A 24,378-nucleotide genomic window follows, 5' to 3' on the forward strand; every position below is an offset into this window, starting at 1 on the left:
GCTATTCTCGTCTACTTTCGAGGCGAGCCTGCTGTCAGACGAACAGCTGTGCGGCGTCATCACAAACGGACGTCGCTTCACGTGACGCTCCGGAGGAAAGGACGTCCCATTGCCCTTAAAACTCATTTCCCTGCTTCTCGTGGTTTCCTTGCGTCCCTCCATGCTTCCCTGGTGGGAGGGACTAAACGCGGGGAAACGACGCAAGTGAGGGAAGCAAGGATTTCATTTAATCGACCTGAGAAGCAGCCATAGATCGTATAATAAGAACTGGATACAGCGTGGGAGGCGGGGCCTCATTCATTCCTATGAGAGTTGCTCATTAGCGCATGATGATAAAATGCATGGTTTGAGACGCGTTGCGGCTCGCCTCGAAAGTAGACGAGAATAGCCGATCGCAGCCGGGGGAGGTCTCAAAAAGCTCGCCTGAAGTCGGACAGCTCGGAGTCGGCTTCGTCTTCTTCTTCTTCTCTCGGTTTTTTGGCGGATTGCAAACAACTTTAAGGTGCATACCGCCACCTCCGGAGTCGGCTTGACTCGGTTTGCATTTATAAAGAATGCACACATGTGTTTAATCGTTAATGTCAGATATGTACTAAGTAAATACTTACTTATAAATTTGTTCCTGCTCAAGATTAGATTCAACTTTATTGTTATTGCACATATTACAGGTACTGAGACAACGAAATGCAGTTTAGCTTCTAACCAAGAGTGCAACAAGCAGTAAAGTGAAAAGTAATGTACACAATAGACAGAATAAAATATAGAATGAATTGAATGATGAATAAACAGTGAGGGGTATGAATACACTAGATATACACAGCAGCCTCTGAGCAGTATGAACAGTGTGTATGAATATGCTAAGATATATAAAGTATGAAAACGGTAAGCAGTGCAAGTATAGTATAAAATATATAGATATTAATGTCATGATGATAAACATTGTGGAACAATGATGAAAAATGGGAATGGATGTGGCGACGTAAAACTGACACAAAACAACAACAAACTTTTGCTGAGCCAATTGGAGAGTTTCATCAGCAGCACGGGTTAAAAACCACCAATGAGCGCTCAGCTCGAGATACCAGCGAGTCGTTTCGGTCGTTTCCCATCAAGCATTTCGCTTCCGCAGCCCGTGGAGAGGAACTGCGCCGCCTCGCCACGCCTCGCTCTCAAGGCTGCGACCGTCTTTGTCCCGCGAGATTTCAACGTCTCATGTAGGCGAGCCTCCAGAGCAAGTCGGACAAAATGACTAACCATCATGCAATGCACTAGCAAGACGTTGATCGCAACTGCGCAGGTCTGCGCAGGTCTCGCTTGTCTCAAACAAGCTTATTTGCCGTAATTGATGTGCATAAAAATAACTTGATTCCCTCATATATGATATGATTATACTATTTTCATTCCCATTTTTCTGTATTAATCAAGTATCAGTCAAGTCCATTCGTAAACAATACTTTAAAGTAATGCACATGCGCTTCAAAGAAGAAAGACGATAACTGTAGGCTATACATTATTTTGTAATTCAAATGTACAGTAGCAACACTGCGGAATGAAAAAGTCCCAGACTTCTTCAACAATGCAGTATATATAAGACATAAAAACATAAAAAATAGTGCAAAGAAACAAAGAAATAAAATAGTGCAAGAGAATGTTGCAAGTGAACAATAAAGGAATGCAGGAGCAGTGAACTATGTACATGTGGAATAGAATACAATTAGCTAAAAATGGAATGCAGACAATTGTGGACACCTCAAATGTTGTTCCACTTTTTTTGCTGTTTAAACATGAATAACAAATAAATAAATGAATGAATACACAACACAGAAGACGAAAGAACGAAACCGGAAGTACTTGGGGGATTCTCCTCTCGCAACTGCTCAGTCATCTGCGCTGTCGTCCAAGAATGGCCGCTGCTGCAGCAGGAATAAACAAGCAGGGAGCCCTAGCGACGATGGAGCCCTGCATCAGACACGGGAGGGGGGCTCACGGAGGCAACGTCAAGGTTGGTGTAATGTCATTAAAATACACTGCCGTGTTATGTTCGATGTGATCGTGTTGTTTCGTTAGTTTGCTCAATGGATCGACAGTAATTTCGTCTTCGTGGATTCTGATTTGGCTGCTGCGTTGGTGTCAGTGGATGCCAAACAGTCGGCTAGATTTGGCAGGAAAATAATAGTAAGAATGTTATTGCTTGTGTGTTTTTTGTACTCGTCTTGGCTATATTCGTGCAAAAATCCTAGCCTGGTGTTTGTGTTTGCAGTATGCTAGCAGTCTACCAGCTGGCGTCATAGCTGAGAGGTGGACTGCAGCTCCTCTGTGTGGCAGCCTCAGTAACGTGATCGATTTGAAAAGTATCTGCACAGTGTTCATGCAAGCAGGGCACAAAATAAGCCCCTGCCAAATCCTGAAAGAGTATGCAAGTGGTTGTTACATTTGCTCAATTAACAAGATGCAAAATAAGTCATAAGTCAAAAGGCCGGATGTCAAAACAGTTGTTTGATCCCTGCATGCAAGTTAAATCCTGCCCCTCACAAAATTGCTCTTAGCAGATGTCATGTCAAAATAGCATTTATCAAAGATCACAGTTATAAATCAGGAGGGTTAACCATCTTACATGCTATGAGTGGAACAGACTGAATCTCACACACATTCAGAGACTCTTAATCTATATGACTCCTGTATTCTCTTTAAGTCCTTGTTGTGCATCAATCTGCATGCACATAATAATAATAATACATTACATTTATAAAGCGCTTTTCCTGGTGCTCAAAGCGCTTAGGGGATACAATGTAAAATCAGTGCCAACTTCCCGATATATCTTTCCTCTGACTTTATCTGCAGCAGTGACTGTCAAAGACAAGGTTGTCTGTTAGTTAATCAATACATGTTTTCTCACCTACAGGTGCTGGAGTGTGGTGTGTGTGAGGACGTCTTCTCTCTGCAGGGGGACAAGGTCCCTCGTCTGCTGCTCTGTGGGCACACAGTGTGCCATGATTGCCTCACCCGGCTGCCTCTCCATGGAAGAGCGGTCCGCTGTCCCTTCGACAGACAGGTCACTGAGCTGGGTGAGTAAGGGTGCATAATAAAATATTCAACTCCTGTTGTGGATTTTTAGGCATTTTCTATTTCGAAATATCTTGGCCAGTCTTTGCTCAGTATACACCAGAGAAGCCATGAGCATTTACACAACAAAAAGCATGAACATCAAGCCATAAAAGTCCATATCTATTTCTGTAAGTATTATTAAGACTGTTTTCTCTGTTTGGAAGTAAAACTATTAACCTTTTGATGTCCTTTTGTCTTCAAGTTTATCCTTTTTACCCCACATCTGTTTAGGTGACTCTGGAGTTTGGGGTCTGAAGAAGAACTTTGCTTTGCTTGAGCTCTTGGAGCGTCTCCAGAATGGAGCCAGCAACCAGTCAGGAATGGCAGAGGATGTTCTGAAAGGCATGGGAGAAGTAAGGAAACCCATACATCAGATCAAATATCACCATCACAACTACAGCACCTTTCACTCACAGTTCTTCTTTTCCACTAGTGTATAATCCGGTGTGATGAGGATGAGAGCCACACGGCCTCCATGTACTGCACCGTGTGTGCCACCCACCTGTGTGCCGAGTGCTCCCAGCACACCCACTCCACCCGGACACTGGCCAAACACCGCCGGGTGCCGCTGGCGGACAAACCTCACGAGAAGACCCTCTGCCCGCAGCATCAGGTCCACGCCATCGAGTTTGTCTGCCTGGAGGAGGCCTGCCAGTCCGGGCCCCTCATGTGCTGTGTGTGCAAGGAGTACGGCAAGCACCAGGGACACAAGGTAGGATAACATAAACTACAGTTGAACTCCTCTTAGATATCTAGAGAGGCATGCTCATGTGTTCACCATTTCTCTTTTTCAGCACACTGTTCTTGAGACTGAAGCGAATCAGATCCGGGCGTCCATTTTGGACATGGCCCACTGCATCCGCTCCTTCACAGATGAAGTGTCCGAGTACTCCAGGAAGCTGGTGGGCATCGTGCAGCAAATAGAGGGTGGAGAGCAGATAGTAGAGGACGGAATAGGCATGGCGCACACTGAACATGTAAGGATTTGACTGAAAAATCACAATCTTTAGATTTAAAGTAGGTGGTTAACCGGTAAAACTTTAATTAAGAATCTGAACTATTATTCTCTATTTTAAATGAATATTAATACATTGTTAGCTTCGTTTTTATTGTCATGTATCATCTGAGCCTTTTTTCTGTTATTTTGAAACATTGAGTCTACCTCTGTTCTAAAAAATGCGCTTTATAAATACATTTGACTTGACTTCCTGCCTCCGTCAGGTCCCCGGTACAGCGGAGAGTGCGCGGTCCTGTGTGCGGGCGTACTTTGCAGACCTCCACGAGACCCTGTGCCGGCAGGAGGAGATGGCGCTGAGCGTGGTGGACGCTCACGTCAGGGAGAGGCTGATCTGGCTGAGGCAGCAGCAGGAGGACATGACCATCCTGCTGTCTCAGGTCTCCACCGCCTGCCTGCACTGCGAGAAGACTCTGCAGCAGGTAGGAGACGCCACACACACCCCCAAATAAATACCTTGATCTTTTTAAGAAAGAAGAAAAGTTTCAATCAGTACCTCAGTATTTTTCATCCTGGACCCTATAAACATCTAATTAACTAAAAGAAACTATTTTTAAATATGGTACAGTAAGGAAAGGCGCTGCATACATCAGATTCTAAACTTACTGCATTTTAATAGTGCAATAAACGTCCACTAATGTGGCAGTGTTTGCGCTGACAGGATTAGATTATTATATATATATATATGACATAATATGGAAAGGACCCTACAGATTGATCATATTTTCTTTATTTTTTGTTTTATCCAGTTACCTTTTTCATTGGGGCCTCTATATCTGATACTCATACGATATAGTGATATCTCTGACATAAGTTGCTTCTCTCCTGCTGCAGGATGACTGCAGGGTGGTGCTGTCTAAGCAGGAGATCAACTGTTTGCTGGAGACGCTTCAGAAGCAGCAGCATCAGTTCACAGAGCTGGCAGATCACATTCAGCTGGACGCTGGCATCCCTGTCACCTTCACCAAGGTACACACTATCCACCATGATTGTGTCTCCTGCTGGTCTGCTTGGAGCAGCAAAGAATTGCTTCACTAATAGTTCAGATGTTGACTTTGTTTTAATATGTCGCAATATGTTGTTGTTTCAGGACAACCGGGTCCACATCGGCCCCAAGATGGAGATCCGTGTTGTAACTCTTGGGCTAGACGGAGCTGGTAAAACCACCATCCTCTTCAAGCTCAAACAAGATGAGTTCATGCAACCCATCCCCACTATTGGTAAATGCATCTATAGTATAATCAGATTGTAATTATTCTACATAAATACAAAGATTTTGCTCTTAAAAAAAGAAGCTTGTTCTCTGTTTTTGTCAAAGGTTTCAATGTGGAGACGGTTGAATATAAGAACTTGAAATTCACCATCTGGGACGTGGGTGGCAAACATAAGCTCAGACCGCTGTGGAAACACTATTATCTGAACACCCAAGGTACTGTTGGTGCTCTATATACTTTGAATATCTTTGTGTTTAATGTTATTCTAAATGTCACGTACAGCTTTTATAGCACAGGGTAAACACATTTCAATATAGTTTTCCATATTGTTTTTATTTTTCACTTAATCCCTTTTGTACTCTGCTTCTCCGTGCAGCGGTGGTGTTTGTGATTGACAGCTGCCACAGGGACAGACTGATGGAGGCTCACAGCGAGTTGGCCAAACTACTGACGGAGAAGGAGCTGAGAGATGCCTTGTTGCTCATCTTTGCAAACAAACAGGTAAAGGGAATAATGATAATGCTTGTTTTTACACCATACAGCTGTCCCATATTTTCTTGCAGATATTTGCATTACTTATATAGTTTACAACATACAGAAACTCGTTATTTACTTATTATGTGCATTGTTAGTCCATGGCGGCTTTTTATATATATCCTTTTTCTTCCAAAAACCTCTGTGTACTTAAATGCTATTTATTCCTAACATTTATTTGTCCAGCATTGTTTTCCTTATTCTAATCTGTAATATATATATTATATGAGTATGCTACTCATGCTCTTTCTGCATGTCATGTATTTATTTTTGCTATGTATATAAATGTCATGTTGTTGTATGTGAGGGGACTGCGGATGGAAATGAGCTTAAAGCTCAAATCCGGCTCATTTACGCTTGTAAGCATTGTTTTGTTTTAAAGTGTTCATCGATGTGCACTGTCCCGGTTCAAATAAACGATTAAATGAAACAAAATATCGATTTCTGTTCATGTACATGAAGGAGTGCAAAAACAGGAGTGGAATTCCTCTTGTGTGCACTCTGCAAATACATCTGATTCTGCTGTGAATAACCTTGTCTTAGCTCAGACAGAGTTGATGATCAGTTTGCATGTCTGCAGGACGTCCCCGGGGTGGTGTCGGTGGAGGAGATGACAGAGCTGCTGAGCCTCCACAAGCTGTGCTGTGGGCGGAGCTGGCACATCCAGGGCTGCGACGCCCGCAGTGGGATGGGTCTCCACGAGGGGCTGGACTGGCTCTCCAGACAGCTGGTGGCTGCCGGGGTCCTGGACGTCGCCTAAATGTAAAACATCTATTCTGGCCCAAACTGACTCTCCCCTAACAACCGAACCCTAACCCCCCCCAGCCTTTGCTCATTTCCAAATATGAACTCCTCAGACTGCGGCTTTAAGCCTCTTCATCTTCCCCTCTTTGTGCCCCAATGTGGGCAAAGGAAATCTTTCTTTCTTTCTCTCGCTTCACTGAATCAGAACGGAAACTACAAAACCCTCCCAGCCTGAGAAATAAACTCACTTTCCCCCAAAACCTGAATTAAAACTCCCATCATGCTTCTTCTCTAAGGCAGCTTACACGGTCCAGCACATTGCTTACTGTTCTCTTTGTTCAAACCTTTTTTCTATTAACCAGCTGTTTATCTGGCACCTATAGCTAGCTGATTTGAGTCCAGTGTTAATAATGCTCCTTGTGCCCTGACAGTGAACTCTTATCTGTTTTCTATCTCACGCTATTCATCATAACAACCATGTGACAGTAATCCCGACTAAATGCAGAGTAGTCTGTATTTGTAGTGATCGTATACCTTCTGTTGATTCAGTATACTCCTGAGAAATAACTGTAGCTACATTCAGCATATTTGCAGGTGAGATGGGACAGACATGTTCAATACGACTTCAAACCGGTCGAATGTTCAGCTTGGCTCTTTTCTCACTTTGCCTTGACACATTCTGTTAGCAATAGTGGTTGATGTTTCATGGGGTCGTTGTGTTTTTTATAAGTCTACTGTTTGAACCTATTTAATGCCACAGCTGTTCTTGTTTTCTGTTACAGAACGAACTGTTTACTGAAATTATTTGAGCGGGAATGTTACTTTGATATGAGGCATTAGGAGAAAAGTTTTATGCACCGATTCTGCCTCAGTTTTGTGGAGTCTCGCACCCAGAATGCGTTGAATACACTCGTTTGCTGCATCACTACAATTTTGTATTTGGAAGCAAATTAACCATCTGCCGTTTCGTAGTAGACTCTTGAGTTTTAACCTCACTGATAATATCTATTCAAACATCTCATAAGTCCTGTTTATTAGTGTGGAGTGCTTCAGAGAAGGTACATCTTTTAATCAGCAGCCTTCAGTAATAAATGTAATGTGAAGCCTAACTCTCGGTATTAGGGACCCATCATTGGACTTTGATTTCATCTTTATTCATTGCTATGTAATGTTAACATGTACCTATATATAATAATAATAAAGAAAAAAAAGCATGTGTTAAAAAAGCCTTTCTGCAGTTTGTGAAAACAAGGCACATCAAACCTTTGTTACAGTGGACTTGATAATGGCTTTTGTAAATTATTCATAATGTGTTGCTGTTAAATAAACTAATTGACCTTATTTGTGTGGTTTGAGGCTTCTTCTTTGAGCGATTACCAACTAAAAAAACTATCCTCACTTGTCTCTTTCAAAGCATTCTTTAATAACTCTTTCTGGTAAAAAACGAAACATCACTGTACAGGACGCGATTAAGACACGATCACTTTACAGTGATGTTGATGATGCTGATGTCTTCATACGGTTTGTCGGTCTTGGGGTTGATTTTGACATTGGAGATCCTCTGGACGGCCTCCATGCCCTTCACGCATCTTCCAAACACGGTGTGCTTGTTGTCGAGCCAAGGCTGAAGGCAAAAACAAAGAGCACATTAAACATTTATTAAGATTTTCAGGGATGAAATCTGAAATTGGAACCTATTTATACAGTTTGTCAACAGCTGTGCGTCACTTTGGGACGCTATTTTAATCAATTTACCCCACTGTGGTTTGTCAAAGTTTTACTGTTGCTTAGTCAATTATATTCTTGATACAAAACCGTAAAACTAAAGATTTTTTAATAGTATTATGTTTATGTTAAGTAGTAAGATAGATATCAATACCGTGAGAATTTGAAATGCAGCAGGGTTTTCTCTTTTGCCCATTTTTTACAATATAACCTATTCTCTGACTAATCTAACATGAACATTTGTTTTGTCTGCTCACAATGTTTCATAGTATATTAAACTGATTTAATTTTCTTTAGGCATTAGAGACCGTTACAGAAATAGTTTAAGATGAGAGGGGCTGGTGGGCTGATTTAGTCGGGCGAACTTAGCCTAACCTTCTGCTAGCTGCAGCTTCATATTAACAGTAAAAGAGGGTATATTTATCTTCTCATCTTACTGTGTTCTTGAAAAGGCAGAATAAGACATGCATTCAACCTCTGTGCATATGTAATGTTGGGCTGCTGTAGCCTTTATGGGAATCTGATGGCATTCACTTCAGACTGAAGCAAGGCTGGAAATGTGAAACCACTGCATGTCCAACTTGGTGAAAAATCGACTCCACTTCGAGCGATAGAACTACTAACAAAGAATTACTAACAAAGCACTTATATACTAATAAAGGACTGGCTTATCTAAAGCCAGTTGAGTAGCACTTGAAATGTTTGGCTCTATGAAACCTGATGTACTTATATGATTCTGTTTTCTTCAAGGTTGTGTCTTCCTGGTCGAATGCACTTATTGTAAGTCGCTTTGGATAAAAGCGTCAGCTAAATGCAATGTAATGGAATGTCAAAATGTCTAAGCCACTTTTAAAGACAACTGGCTTGAGGCTCCTATCTAAACACAAACAACTTCCAGAACATTAAAGGAATGTGTCTGAAATGGGTCTAAGATGGTTTGCCATTGTGAAGTGTAAACTTACAGTTGGAACAACAGTGATGAAGAACTGTGCGCCGTTGGTGCCTGGGCCTCCGTTTGCCATACTGAGTGTGTACGGGCGGTCGTGTCTCAGCGTGGAGTGGAACTCGTCCTCAAACTCTCCCCCCCAGATGCTCTCTCCTCCCATGCCTGTGCCTGTGGGGTCTCCTGTCTGGATCATAAAACCCTGAGCACAAAGACACAGATTTAGACGCAGCTCAGTCAGATAAATGATTAGATCTGACTTACCACAGAGGAAAACTCACCTTGATTACTCTGTGGAATATATGTCCGTTGAAGTAGCTGTTCCTGCTGTGAACACAGAAGTTCTCCACCGTTTTGGGGCATCTAGGGAAACAAATTAAAATACTACTGTTAATATATGTTGAGTTGTAAAGAGGTTTCTGAACAAAGACCCTGAAAGAAGTAGAAACGTACTCCACGGGGAACAGCTTGATGTGGATGTCTCCCATGGTGGTGTGGATGATGGCGCTGTCGGACACTCTCTTGGGGCCCTCGGCCTGAGTGGCAGCCATCACTTCCTCCTTTGAGGGCTTCTCGTTGAAGATGTCTCTGTCCGAGTCAGCACTCTTTGTATCCTCTGGTTCTCTCTTTGAGAACTGAAGGAAGGGAACAAACGTATTTAGAAATATAGTATAACTAAATATGTAGCTGTATCATTTTAGATTTGAATGTCAAGTTCTCTCACCATGTAGAAGCGGTTCTTCTTAAACGCGGTGCAGAATATGGTGGGGTCCGGCATGGCGTTGTCTAAGGCGGGGTTGTCACATGCTTTCATCTCAACAGTGGGAGCCACATGCGTGGCTTTAGCGATCCCCTGGAACAGACTCAGCTGCACCACACGGACGTTCTCCAGCTTCCCGAAGATCCGCACACATCTGAGGAGCAAAATCATCATTAATCTCAATATATCAATATATACTTGACCTCAAGGTTTAATTAACCAACCATCTCCAAAATCAATTGTTAACTCTTTCCACCCAACAAAAGGAGTAGATGCAGGTTATTTTTAACAACGGAAGTTTTCATTGGTCTTTAATGTTGTTTCAGTAGAGTCTAAACTCGCAGTGCTTCTCAAAGTGTGGTCCGCGGACCACTGGTGGTCCGTGAGCGCCCCCTAGTGGTCCGTGAGTATATTGGTAAAATTTCACATTTGAAATAAATTAAATTGAAGTTTTTGCACTCTCACTGGAATATCTCCGCAATGGAGCGAGCTTAAGTTTCACTTTCGATTGCATAATATAGCCCAGATAAACACCTTCATCACACATGTTGCCACTTGTTTGTACCATTTTCAGGCGATTTGTAAAAAACGATGTGTTTTGGGATATTTGTGGAGTTAGGTGGTCCGCGAGTGTTTTTTTATTGGTTAAGTGGTCCTTGGTATGAAAAAGTTTGAGAAACACTGGTCTAAAGGAAGTGTGTTTTATGATGAACGTACAATTATTGTTGTCTGACTGGAGTTTCATAGCTTTGAGTAGAAACGCTTAGAGCCAAAAATGAAGCAAAAATATGCAGGACCACCCATGGTCACTTTTCCCATAACTTCTCATCTTGCTGAAGCAAATCAATACTTGTGACTATTGCAAAAAACAACAACAAATGCCTCCTAAATTCCAGGTAAATACAAAAGCCAGATTTTTGTGTGTGGGTTTGTGTCCAGCAGGAAAGTGGCTTTAAAGACACTTGCCCCTTAGACCCCATTTACACGCAAACGCATACGAAACGAATACGATATAAAAAAAGTCTTCCGTTCACACGAGACCGCTCGGGAGCGCTGGAGACGCTGTAGTACATATGCCGGGCCTGTAAGTGGCGCTGTGCTTCCGCACGAGTCTGCTCGAAAGCGCTGGAGACACTGTAGTATATAATAATACACCAAAAGCAGTGAAGAAGACCCCCGAGCATGGTTGCCCTTCTGTTTATGCCCCACGGTGGATTTAGCAACATGTAGTTCATGTAATTCTTCATGTCCACTTGTTGCTGATGGTTGTGGTAGAGGAGCTGTAGATTTTGCACTAACATCTGTAGCATGGTCAGTAGCGGTAGCTGCTGACAGTAGCTACTGACCATGCTACAGCAGCGAGCAGCAGAGGTGGGGAGAGGCGGGGCTATGGCTTCATCGTTATCAGGAAATGATCATATAGGGCGTACACACAGAGCCGTTTGCCCCCCCAGAGCGTTCCATTTGCAGATCTATCCACCTTGGGACCCGTTATCGTTTGCGGGGTCCGTTCCCGCGTTTCCGTTACGGCCTCGTGTGAACGAACGGGCTATACGAAGGAGAAAAGTAGCGGATACAACGATTTGCGTTCTCGTGTAAACAGCACATTATATGAACGCACCTGTTGGTTTCCACATTGATGACTTTGATGCCCAGCATGGTGCCGTAGAGCACAAAGTGACCGGTCTCATCAAAGATTATGTTTGTCAGCCGGATCCCGTCCACCTTCTCCAGTTCTCTCTCCACGGCCATCCGCCTCCCGAACTCCATGTCAGGGAGCTGCTGCCTCATCTGCTGCAGCTCTGTGAACATCTAACATATGAAGCAGCAGTGATAAGCATGTGAATTAGACAATCATTAAAAGCTGAGGTTGAGTGACATGTGAGTACTTACAGATAATGATTCATCAAACACTCTCATCAGTTTTCCTGTCAGGAAGCGGAAGATACGGACTTTCCTGTCAGAAGCAATGGTGGCCATTTTCTTCCCGTCAGGAGAAAATGTAAGGCTGGTGGGATAGGTTTTGTGTTTTGCAAATTCATACAAGTCTGTGTCTGTTTTGTATTCCCAATGCACATATTTGGGGAACTTGAACTCATTTCGGAGGCCAGTCCAGTACTCCAACATTCCTGCTTTGTCAGCAGAGACGATGACCCTAAATTTGGGATTCAGGCGGATTTGGGACAGCGGGGAGGCGTGCATCTTGTCGAAGATGTGAAGGGGCTCGTTGCTTCCTCTTCCGTCATAGACGAAGATCTTCCCTGTCGATTTTTCCGAGCAGGCTATCGTGGAAATGGCATCTCCAGGATTGTACACCCACTCTGACTGGCCTGGGTGAAAGCTTCACAGAGGAAGGATAAATGTCATTTTACAGTGGGAAAAAAAGTGTCCAGAATCTTAGTAAACATTTCATTCCTAAACATGCACAAATACAGTACATTAACCTACCCCAACTTCAGCATATTGATCATGTCAAAGTTGACCACATCAAATACTTTCATGGCCTGATCATCACCAACAGTACAGAGAAGAGCCCCTTCCGAACTGACTGCAATGCTTTCAATCACACCTGCAAAAACACATACAAAAACAAAGTTTACAATACGAAGTGCAAACACTAAAATATATTTAAGGGAAATAATCACGTTTCCTTTTTCCATCAATAAACAATCAATGAGAAGTGGTCAATTCAAATCATACCGAGATGGCTTCGAAAGTGCTTGACAAACTCTATTCCCTCATCTTCCCTCTTCTTCCAAAACTTGACATGGCCATCCTGGCTGGCGGTGATAATGAAGTCTGTCCTGAAAATGAAATATGTTGTTTCATTAGAAGCAAACCCTGGGGCAGAAGAAGAAATAAAGTAATGTTCACCTGCATACATATTTATAAATAAGATGTGGTCATAATTGTGTAGGAAAAGCTTTTATATGATTTAATAAGAGTGATTTGAGAGACATTCACATCAAATAACACACTAAATTAAAGTTTGAAGTATATTGACCATGGCACAGTCTTTTATCACCAGTTTAGTGCGTTCTTTTGCGATGAATCATGAATGTTTGCACTTGATTAGCACAAAATACATGCTATTAATACTGTACTGATAATTGAGCCACACCATTTTAACTGTAACTGAAAAATAGACAGCAGTATAATCCCTGTTACTTTGCAAATCTCCTTTATCAGTTTTGCATGATAATTAGTCTTGGAAATGTTGTAAGTGGACATAATAAACTAAGTAAGCTGTCCCATATGGGTGAAGTATGTTGTGTCTAATGTAATAGTTAAGTTTGTTGGGCATGCACTTACTTGGAACACACTATGTGTGTGATAACGTCTCTGTGCATGTAGCTCCGTTCATACATTGCAGCTGAGGGCAGGTTGTCCAGGTAAACACGCTCATATTCCAGTACTGAGGATATAAACAAAACAAACACACAAGAGTTAGCGGGAGTTTTGTTAGCATGGTTAGCATTGTTTAGCAGAAGCTACAAATGAATACAAAATGTGGCGAAGGCTCTAACTGTCATAAACAAACCTTTTCTTTTCTTGGGCTGGGAGGCTTCGTTTGGCATGGGTCCGACCCACTCCTCTTCTTCTGCATCCCCTTTTTCATCTTGAACGTCTTCTGCTTTTCGCTTGAGCTCCACATTGTTTTCTGCCTCCGCCATTGCTGACAAATCTTCCGCGTCGTGCTTTCGTTGTTACGGCACTTCCGCTCGGCGCGTAGATTTATGAATTTTCTATTACTAGTTAATATCATGCGGGATGTAATTAAACAAATAATAATACACGTTTTTAAAAAGTTCAATTTTTTCTGAAGAATGTAATTTACGTAGTTTTTAATTGTAGGCACTTTATACACAGATATTAGGGCAACAATGTGTGCTGCTAAAATAACTCGTTGTACAGGTACAAACTAAAATTACATTAGTATTATGGTTCCTTCTTGTTTTCTGCGTTTTTGGAAACAATGTCTGTATAATGCTAATTTCTCAAGTTGAAATATTCAACAATTTAGTAAGGTACTACTGGAACTAATAGTCCTATTTGTTTCCGAGGGTGCATTTTCATGGAACACTTGGGTTAAACCAAACTTACTTTTTCTCGGGGTTGGTTGAAGAATTCTCTGGGATTGTTTGGTATCTAGCGCATTTCTGATCGAAATTCCGGTGAATGCATTATTCACTGAAAGTAATATAAATGTAAAGTCACTGATTTTCAAGGTAATATTTAAAAACATAACAAAAATATTTAAAAGTACTTTATAGAGGACCCCCACATACTCCGACGTAAACAACCAGGACAATAAGTGTGGAAAACATGGCTGTAGTCACTGAAGTATAATATTTGTCAGTAAGTAGGATATTTTAGCAAACATAATTTATCGGGTTATACAACAGTTAGCTATACATTATCAGAAGGTCTAAAATAAGACAATTTTCATCTTCTGACTGCAAAGCTCGGCGGCAGAATGAGCAATATTTACATCCAAGAACCACCATCAAATGGAAAGGTGAGCGCAATTGTAACTTCAATTCCTCTTTGTGCAAACACGATATATCACTATATCATTTACTTTTAAACGGTATAACATTGATTATGTTTACCTACGTTGCACGATTCAGCGACAACAACATGGTTATAATATCTTGTTTTTAATGCTTCCACTTGTGATGCTTTCTTAGGTCCTGTTGAAGACCACAGCAGGCGACATTGACATTGAGTTGTGGTCCAAGGAGGCTCCTAAAGCATGCAGGAACTTTGTGCAACTGTGCATGGAAGGTAAGAATTCAAAGCTAGCTAAAACACTCTTAAGATAATGCAGAATACAAAAACAACAAGACCAGTCATTGCAGCAACACTAGTCACCCACACCTGTAAAATAAAGGGTTATTTAATTGTCTTGTATGTCTCCTCTAGGTTACTATGATGGCACAATGTTTCACAGAGTGGTGCGTGAGTTCATTGTTCAGGGGGGAGATCCCACTGGAACAGGGACAGGTGGAGAGTCCGTCTATGGACGACCATTCAAGGCAAGACTTCTGCACTGTGTATAGATGTTAAATCCAAAAGGATTAATAAGTACAAATCATTCCAAGGTCATGTTAACCTACAGTACTAACCCCTATGCAAAGTCAACAATTAAAGGATTGAGCTGAGATTGAAATAAAATAACCTTTGAATACATGTGTCTTTTTACATTTTTAGGATGAATTTCACTCCAGGTTGCGCTTCAATCGGAGAGGTTTGGTGGCCATGGCAAATGCTGGCCCACATGATAATGGCAGTCAGTTTTTCTTCACCTTGGGACGAGCAGATGAACTCAACAATAAACACACCATATTCGGCAAGGTGAATCTGAGAAACTGTAGGAATTTATATAAATATTTCCTGTGGATCTATGGAAATCCTGTGCCTGCCACATGAATGGATCCAGATCAGCAACAGATCAGTTAATGAGTACTCAACGTCATGCTTTTTCCCAACAATGCCCACTGCAGGTCACCGGAGACACGGTCTACAATATGCTCAGATTGGCAGAAGTTGAATGTGACAATGACGAAAGACCCTTGAATCCCTACAAGATAAAAATTACTGAGGTATTTTTCTTTCTTCAACTACTTTTTTATTTGCTTGACAGCTTTATGGTCTCTTTGATTTAAGTACTGATGTTAAAAAACGTGTTTTGTCTTCCAGGTGCTTCACTCTCCTTTTGATGACATTATACCTCGGGAAACAAGGAAATCCAAAAAGGATAAAGATAAAGAGGACTCAAAGAAATCACAGTCGAAAGCCACAAAGTGAGTGCTTGAATTTCATCTGTCTCACTGAGTGTATCTGCGGCATAAACATTACATCAGATCAGACCTAAACAAATATAATAATATGTAAATAGTTCCTCTCCTCTTTGCTCCTGGCTCTTATTATTTCCATCTTTTGCCATTTGGTTGCAATGCTTACCCTCAATTTTGGCTGCATGTGTTGTTGTTGTTATCGATGCATTTATGCTGACTGTGTGGTTTCTTTCGTAGGAACTTCAGTCTGTTATCATTTGGAGAGGAAGCTGAAGAGGAAGAGGAGATGGCGAATCAAGTGAGCCAGGTACTGAAGCCCAAAACTAGTCGCCCGATTTGCTGCCAATGAAATGGCTGTGAAATTATTTTCCTATTTTTTTTTTTAAGGGTTCCCAGACATAGAGACAGACAGACAGACACATTCAATGTCTTTATCCCAAACTGGGAAATTATTAAATATTCATATCTATTAACTGTTTGACAGACCATTAAAACTGACCACATCTGCCATTGACTCTGACAGTCAGACACACTCAACATCTATAGGGATTACCAAAGCATGTTCTATGTCATAAAATTGCCAGAATAAACCCTGTAGTCTTGTCTTCAAATATGATTTAATTGTTACAACCTGACTACATCTGTAATCCATGTCTATCGTATTTAAGTTGTTTAAATCGTATACATTTAAGTATAACAAGTTAGTGTGTGTGTGCGCCATTACATTTATTTTTGGTTTCAAATGATTTTCTATTAAAATGAAATGGAAGATTCAGAAGTCGAGACTGTTGCAAAATGGGAGAAAACTAAATCATTATCCTACTGTTGTTTGTGTTTCTTCAGACACTTAAGGGAAAAAGCAAGAGCAGCCATGACCTTCTGAAAGATGATCCCAGACTGAGCTCTGTTCCTGCTGTTGATAAGTATGTGTAATGAATAATACTAATAATTGTACATTAAGCACCTTCTCCTACATTTGTAATCCTTGTCCTTTTACCTTGAAGGAAAAAAAAGAAGCGTATACCAGGAGAGACAGCTGAGGTAAGTCCAACACTGTACAATCTCCTTTGCCCCAAAGCAAAGTTTATTTTCTCTCTGATTTGAAATGTCTTTGTGTTCTGCCTCTCAGACAGACGATAAGGCCGATGGTGATGTTGAAGATGACATGGATTCAGACGAAGAGTATGACTCAGATGAGAGGCAGAAGACGAGAGAAATCATCAGCAACAAGCTAAAGAAATTAAAAAGCGAAGAGAAAGCGACGGATGACGAAGAGCGAGGGAAAAAGCCCAGCCGCAGGTATGACTAAATGATTCTGACCCGAGTGAGTTAACGTATCATCTGTATCCAACAGAGGGCAGGTTTTTTTAATAAATAGTCTGCAAGCTTTTCGATTGTGTAATTGTTCAACTTGTAATGATGCGTAACAACATGATGGGGGAGCTGTTGAACTGCGTTATACAGAGCAAAAGGAATCACAAGCAACCCTCCTGTTTCATGAGTACAATAAGATGAGAAGAGACCATCCAAACTTGATTTTACAGAGCTGAATTTAGTAAATCCACAAAAGGAGAGAGGGCTTCATTTTCTAAAATGTACAAACACTGAGTTAAGGTTGCAGCTTATGGTGGTATAGAGTATATGGTTATTAATTCAATCTTCAGTCTGTTAAAAGTAAGAACAATCGTGAAATCGTGTCTGCTTAAGATTTAGCTAATCTTTAAGTATCATTACCAAATGAACAAATCCAATCCTACAAATTAGGATTATTTACTACTTTTTCTGCAACAGCAAATACTTCTGTTTCTCTGATTAGGCCGTGGTTGGATTTCCAAAGCACTATACTGTTGGTGTTTTTCAACACATGTGCTTCATTCAAATCTTGCACATTTCAAACCTTCAGGTTAAAAAATCTTCAAAAATCCTAGATATCAAATGTATAACATTTCTGATACTGAATCTCACAGTAAGTTCCCAAGTATTACCAACAGCATACATTTGTGATGTCATGTTGAACGGTTACTTCATCAATTTAGAATTGCACTTTGAAGTTGGGGAACTCAAAAAAAAAAAAAAAAAAAGGCTTTTTAAAAGAAAGGTCAAATCAAAATATCCTGTCTTTGAGTTCCTAATATGGGTTGAGCTCCAAAAACACCAGGTACTTAATTTGCAGCGCAATTTAGGTGCTGTTTACACAGGAATGAAACGCTACTTTTCTCTTTGGTATAGCCCGTTCGTTCACACGAGGCCGTAGCGGAACCGCGGAAACGGACCCCTAAAACGATAACGGGTCCCAAGGTGGATAGATCTGCGGACGGAACGCTCTGGGGGGCCAAACGGCTCCGTGTGTACGCCCTATACGATAATTTCCTGATAACGATGTAGCCATAGCCCCGCCTCTCCCCACCATGCTACAGATGTTAGTGCAAAATCTACAGCTCCTCTACCACAACCATCAGCAACAAGTGGACATGGAGAACTACATGAACTACATGTTGCTAAATCCACCGTGGAGAATAAACAGAAGGGCAACCAGGTAACCATGCTCGGGGTCTTCTTCGCTGCTTTTAGTGTATTTTGTGGCAGAAGTACAGCGCCACTTACAGGCCCGGCATATGTACTACGGCGTCTCCAGCGGGTCGAGCGGTCTTGTGTGAAGGGACATGTTTATTGAGCCGTATCCGTGTGGACGGAATACCTTTTTGATATCGAATTTGGTTCGTTTCGTTTGCGTTTGTGTTCCCGTGTAAATGGGGCCCTAAATGCATCTTTAATAAGACGTCTAAATGACCACTTTTTTCAAACCTCCAGTTTTTATAGCTGGCTGATAATGTTATGCATCATTCTTGCTTGATGAGTAAACTCACCCATGAATAAAGTGGGTGGAGTCTCCCTTTTTAAGAAGGTTTAAAAGATATCAGACTCCAAATAAGTCCTGTTTCTCCTTCTTGGTACTTATCTAATTTTCTGCAGCACTTTCATTTGATCAGCATTTAATAATAGAATTATTGAGATGACATAAATATGGTGCTCTTGAACGTAGCTCCAGTATCTCCCCATTTCTCTCGTATCCTGGTGTCATTACCGTGCTCGTATCTACCAGCTCTGTTTCTACACACTTACATTAACACACACACACTCACTGGACCAACATCAGTGGACCTGCGATTTGAAACAGGAATGTTGGCACTCAAACCAAATTACTTACTGTGCTGAAGTAGAAGCAAACAGTGCGTCTGTGTGAGCCAACAGTGTGAGTGAAGTGAAGGTGAGAGTGGAAGGTGATGGTGTGTGAGACAACATTAGTCTGAAAATGACCTGAGGAGAAAGTGATTTATCTTTCATCTCTCTTTGATGCTGGCCAGTTATCTCCGCTCCATATCCTCTTAACAGGTAGCGCTCAACACGCATAATCAACATACCCTTCTCTCATTAGTGCTAATGGGATAAGGAGCAGGGCCCCTAGTCGTGTGTGTGTGTGTGTGTGTGTCCTGACTGACAGCCAGCCCAATGCAGGCAGACTGTAGTATATTAAACACAAGCGCAGATTGTTTTGCAACAAGAACTGTAACCGAACACAGTAGTTTGTCTTGGCAGGGAATCAAAGGGCAGGCTGGTAGGTACAGTGTTAGCCCGGGACAAAGGGGGCATTGTTGCAGCCTCGCTCTCCCACAGTTGCTTTGCTTTGAGCTGTGAGCCGCTCTGTGCGCAACGAGGAACACCAACTAGTATCTAGTCACCTGGGAAAAAGAGGAGAGGATGTTAAAATCAGCCGCTTTTTCAATTCTGTCTGATTGAGTTTACTTTGCATTTAACACTCAGATAAACAGTATTTGAAGGAATTGTGTCTGCAGTGTATTCGGCCTCAGTAAGGGGGGACATTTACAACAATGATTGTGTATTTTGTCTTCAATTCAAGGCTGTTGAGACAACCTTGAAATAAGGAGTCCCAGAAACCAAAATATTTTTTCAAAACTATCCTACGTTGCTTTATTCCACTGCTGAGTTCAATGGTTGCAAAATGCTTGGACTTGTTCACACTCATGAGCAGTCTGCCACACTGTACGTGGACCAAGAAATGTTAAAACTTTAAAGATGAGTCGCAATAGATCCAAATAGATCCTTTTTGTTTAAGTTTGTCTCAACCTGCTGTGAAGTGTGGTGTTGTTGGTATTGAGCTTTTTACACTCACAGTTTGACACTTCTTTTATAGAACTATTGATCAAGTCTGGTTTTACTGTGTTTGAAGTAGGCCTCTTTAGGGGGTTGCTTTATAAAAGACACTACTGAATGAAGTCCCAAAAGCAGTGTATGTGGTAGTCGCCACTTTTGTTAAACCCGACGGGGCATGACTGGGGAAGCAAAACGCTTCCATATGGCTGTGGACGCAGGGTGAGCTGCTCTGCCAGCAGGCCTGGCTCCCTCTGCTGTCTCCGGTAATCGCTTCTCAGTTACTCCAGGCTGCAGATAACACAACTGCACTTCCTGTTATTTATATCACTTGTTATCACATACTTATATATGGTGCACTGTGTACAGTGTGTGGCAGCAGGCTTTAATAATATGGACTTTAATAGAGACTAAAGTATTGAATTACAATTTAAATTAGACTGTGCAACTGTGTGGGCATTCTTTTTTTTCTTTTTTCTTGAAAATAATTGCACTGAATTCCAAACGTACATACTGTCATTTCACTTTGACATACAAAAATACAATTTTAATTCGTATCCACATGTTAAGGCGCAACGGGCAACTTAAAAATGAAATAAAAATGAAAAATAAAAACGACTGTCCAAAAGAGCCCTTGTCGGGAGTTAAATCTCAATTTCCTGGATTATCTTGTCCAATGTGTTTGTCTTCTTCTCTATATAATGTCCATCCTTTCCACTGGTCTTCCATTTTGGGTAGACTTAGTTGTGTGGGCATTCTTAAAGTCAAGCTTGGGTCTTAACCCCGTTAATTCCAGTTCTTAAATTGATGATTCTACCACTTGTTTCTTTTTTATCACTAATCGGTCAGAAACTAGGGAAATATGACGTGTTTTTGTCCAAACAAAACAAAGAGATTTTCTTTACAATTACTTAAAACTCAGAAAAGAACATCAAACTTTCACAATGGAGCTGCTACCAAAGAATGTTTGGAGATTTACCAAAGAAATTACGGAAAATATATTTCTTATCATCAAAATAGTTGCAAATTAATCATTTGTCAATGGACTAATTCATTGATTGACCAATCGTTGCAGTTGTACTCTTTATCTTACTGTTTCTGGTTTGGGTCTCCTGCCACAGTGGTCCTTAAGAAAGTATTATTCTAGCCTTGTGGACAGTGTAAGTGAAATGGGACAGCAGACACTAATTATCCTGCCCGAGTGGCCGTTCCCCGGACGCTGCGTCACTCTCTATTAATTGGCTGCACCTGTCTCTTGTCATTGGTCATAACCCAACGCGCTCCCAGTGAAAGGTTGGCGAGATCAAGAAAGCATTCGCCGCTGCTGTTGTGCAGAAAGCTGCTTGAGATAATCCAGTTCTTGGCAGTGAGATTGTGTATGTTTTGGAGCTGCCAGGTTTACACATCTCTGGCCCACTGTAGCATGTCTGCTGCATATGGGGCACTTGCTCGCTGGAAACTGTTCCAGACAGCGATGCGTGTCTAGGACGGTGGGGTCTAAAACTTTTTGAAAAATAATAAAAAACAGCTTGGATTGTGGTCAATGTCAACATTTGACAAATATTTTCTTTGTCTGAAAAGCAAGAAAAATGTTAAAGAGAAATGGAAAATTCTGAAAGATACATGCAGATATTCCGCAAAACTAATTAAGCATTCATCATAACTAACTTACAGTAATTGTGAGTTTGCAGCTCAGAGGAACCTAGGTCCACTGCAATGTGTTGGTCTAGATCACTCTGCAAAGTCATGCAAATTCCTGTGTTGAGGTTGGATTCCTCCACTCCAGCTCACAGTTCTCCTTGGCTGTTGACCAAGCCATGGAGTGCCCCCTGAGGGGAGTTCAACCAGCCATCTTGTTATTCTAGCACATTCATCCACATCACTTGCTCAGTCGTTAGAGTCCACCATAGCAGGGAGAAGCTGCCATCCTTTGGTGTTGAATGTGACTTTTAAATCCCCATTTGACTTGTTGCATTCACACTGCGGCTATATTTGAAGTTGAAACTGTTTGACTTTATCAGAAATGAAATTTCTCCAAAGTCACTTGAGATCTGGGAAATGAGAATGCAGAGAAATCCAAAAAAGGCATTGCTTGTACATTTTGGAAAATGATTGCATTTTTGATGAACCATACAGTCATCACTGCACTATTTTAAGGTTGTCGAATTCCTGTGTCAGCCTCAGACTGCTGCCAGACACTGGAGTATTAAATGCAGGGCTCTGAATCATGAGCGAGTTCTTGGTCTCCTGCCAATCACTTCATATGCTTTCTTTATGAAAAGTTAATCATCCACAGCTCTCTGGGTTTCACTTCTTTTGAATTGTTCTGAAAGAGTGACAGTAGCTGGCAGCCTAGGGATGCTGGGAATAAAAGGGATTTACAAAAAGGATCCATAATGTATGTAGCTTTGTCCATTTAGGTTTGTTTATTATTTGATGACAACAACTGAGTGGATTTTCTATCTCTGCCTGGCCTTGTGTTTTTTAAATGAGTCTCGTCTCCTGCTGTCAGATGGAGACTCCTCTTGGATGAACTACAACAAACTAAATTCCTCCTTTTTGTATCCTTCCTTTTATTCTATTAGGTGTTATTACTGGCCTGGCCTTAAATACATTTTGTTCAACGTTGATCCTTAGTTTTGATATTTACTGCATTGTGACTGCTTTGCACCATCTGTCCTTAAATCTGTGAATTTATTTATTTATTCATGTGAATATAGTGCGTCTTAAATCCTTGCTAGGTATTAAGTAGCTACTTAATCTAAATCAGGCTACATCATAAAAGCTTGAGGATTGTCATAGCCAGTCAAATACTTAGTAATATGTCATTGATTAATTGATTTACCGACATTATCAATCAATCCTTTTAGCTGAAGGGAGGCAATAATATTTGAATGAGCCATATCTTAGTTTACCACATGTATATCATTATTCTTTTTCTGTATATATTGTCGGATAATTACCTATTAAAGATATATTAGAAGTCATTTAGAAACCTTGTTGCATAGTATGTCTCTAAAAGCCCTTTTTTATCTGATTAAAAAATGTATGTCATGGTCAAAGAATGTAAATACCCATATCTAAAGAATCTTAAAATTATATTTTATTTCTTTATGTTACGCAATTATTGGCCTATATGTGGTAACCAGGATGTGTATATAAAAATGTTTTATATAGATAAGTGTATTGGCTTCAATTACCTTTAAAAAAATACTTTGCCGTTAATACTCAAATTTTGATTTACCCAGTATATTCCAAAGGGTTGTTCTCACATTATTAATGAGTGTAAAAAGTAATTTGTGGTGTTGGGATGTGAGGGTCTTGGAGGAATTTGCTGAGCCCCAAGGTGTGTCTTAACAGGTGTTGTCGGGGCTTTTCCTGTCCTCTCTGGCCTCTTTCTCTTTATTGGCAGTGCGGCTCTGGAGCCGATTGTTTGGCTGTTACCTGGGAAACGTCTCTTGTTTTCCGAGTGGCGGCATGTCAAGGCAGGCAGAAAATGATCACTCAGCCTCAGTCCAAAGTGTTCCTCTCTGCAGGATATATGAAGCCTCACCTCTCAGTACAGGAGAAGAGGCTGCTCTGTTTTAGAGTAAGAGCCTTGCGTCATACTTTTGACTCATAGATAATTAGTTAAAACACAAAGGAGTCATGTCAAGAGGAACTGGACAAGAACCAAACATGTGTATATACTGTACATTTTAAAGGGGGGGATCAAACACTGTATATACAACATAACACAATATATTCAGGTTAGTTTTGAGGTCATAGTCTGTGAGCAATAATCCGATTTGTAACCACTGCTCTTCATTGCTAATGCAGTTTTTGGCCTGACTTTGTTAGCATGACTTTCAAGAATGTTTTCCTTTTTTACATTACATATATATCGCACCATTTGCCTGATACAGTGAGCAGTTATCTGGCATTGAAAGTTGCTTTATGTTTATCTAAATTGGAACTCGATTTATACCCTTAAAGATCAGTTTAGTAGTAGTACGTTTTAATGTGAAAACGGTTGTATATCGTGCCTGTCATTCTGCAAAAGCTTTGTGAACTTAATTAATTAAAAAAAACCTGGAGACTATGAGCTTTGAGACCTGAAATCTTCTCCAGAAAGTTGCATTATGGGAAGTGTAGGATCCAGATGGACCAATATTAGTAACTAAAACTAGAAAAGGATCAAAACTATTCGTCATCTGCTGTTTTTGTGAGCGTGTGAGTACCCCCACTTAATGGAGTGAAATACTGAATCGTGTAGCCCTTTTTAATAAATGGCAATTTATACAACCTTTCTTCATCTCACAAATACCACCAATTGATATTCAATTAATGACTCATTCAGTATGTGTAGTTTCCTTTGTAGTAGTCAA

At 41.0% G+C, this 24,378-nt stretch overlaps 3 protein-coding genes across 5 annotated transcripts in view; 2 read left to right on the plus strand and 1 right to left on the minus strand.

The window, feature by feature from the left end:
- The first annotated feature begins 1,670 nt into the window (after positions 1-1,670).
- On the plus strand, positions 1,671-7,953 carry trim23 (tripartite motif containing 23). Of its 3 annotated transcripts, none has more exons than XM_034238802.1 (11): positions 1,671-2,002; positions 2,903-3,065; positions 3,337-3,458; positions 3,539-3,817; positions 3,900-4,082; positions 4,327-4,542; positions 4,955-5,089; positions 5,211-5,340; positions 5,439-5,549; positions 5,711-5,835; positions 6,434-7,953. In XM_034238802.1, exons 1-11 carry the CDS (start codon positions 1,808-1,810, stop codon positions 6,626-6,628), a joined length of 1,854 nt encoding a protein of 617 aa, XP_034094693.1. In that variant the 5' UTR covers positions 1,671-1,807; the 3' UTR covers positions 6,629-7,953. The 3 variants fall into 3 exon arrangements, with proteins under 3 accessions (XP_034094693.1, XP_034094694.1, XP_034094695.1); XM_034238803.1 differs by having other exon boundaries at positions 1,676-2,002; positions 6,449-7,953; XM_034238804.1 differs by lacking the exons at positions 1,671-2,002; positions 2,903-3,065; positions 3,337-3,458 and having other exon boundaries at positions 3,555-3,662; positions 3,734-3,817; positions 6,449-7,953.
- A 58-nt stretch (positions 7,954-8,011) lies between these two features.
- Positions 8,012-13,862, minus strand: ppwd1 (peptidylprolyl isomerase domain and WD repeat containing 1). The gene is made up of 11 exons (XM_034238801.1): positions 13,582-13,862; positions 13,353-13,455; positions 12,741-12,844; positions 12,489-12,609; positions 11,934-12,381; positions 11,662-11,852; positions 10,005-10,194; positions 9,734-9,915; positions 9,562-9,643; positions 9,300-9,482; positions 8,012-8,236 (listed from the first exon to the last, which is right to left on the minus strand). Exons 1-11 carry the CDS (start codon positions 13,712-13,714, stop codon positions 8,093-8,095), a joined length of 1,881 nt encoding a protein of 626 aa, XP_034094692.1. The 5' UTR covers positions 13,715-13,862; the 3' UTR covers positions 8,012-8,092.
- Positions 13,863-14,277: 415 nt separating this feature from the next.
- Positions 14,278-24,378, plus strand: part of cwc27 (CWC27 spliceosome associated cyclophilin) — a 28,110-nt gene continuing 18,009 nt past the window's right edge. Inside the window, exons 1-10 of the mRNA XM_034238805.1 lie at positions 14,278-14,559; positions 14,732-14,828; positions 14,967-15,079; positions 15,255-15,398; positions 15,548-15,646; positions 15,744-15,847; positions 16,079-16,148; positions 16,685-16,764; positions 16,846-16,882; positions 16,971-17,140. Of these exons, the coding sequence (XP_034094696.1) occupies positions 14,518-14,559; positions 14,732-14,828; positions 14,967-15,079; positions 15,255-15,398; positions 15,548-15,646; positions 15,744-15,847; positions 16,079-16,148; positions 16,685-16,764; positions 16,846-16,882; positions 16,971-17,140 (956 nt within the window). The 5' untranslated portion in view covers positions 14,278-14,517. The remainder of the gene's footprint in view (positions 14,560-14,731; positions 14,829-14,966; positions 15,080-15,254; positions 15,399-15,547; positions 15,647-15,743; positions 15,848-16,078; positions 16,149-16,684; positions 16,765-16,845; positions 16,883-16,970; positions 17,141-24,378) is intronic.

The sequence above is a fragment of the Gymnodraco acuticeps genome, unplaced genomic scaffold, assembly GCF_902827175.1.
Source record: "Gymnodraco acuticeps unplaced genomic scaffold, fGymAcu1.1, whole genome shotgun sequence".
Taxonomy (NCBI): domain Eukaryota; kingdom Metazoa; phylum Chordata; class Actinopteri; order Perciformes; family Bathydraconidae; genus Gymnodraco; species Gymnodraco acuticeps.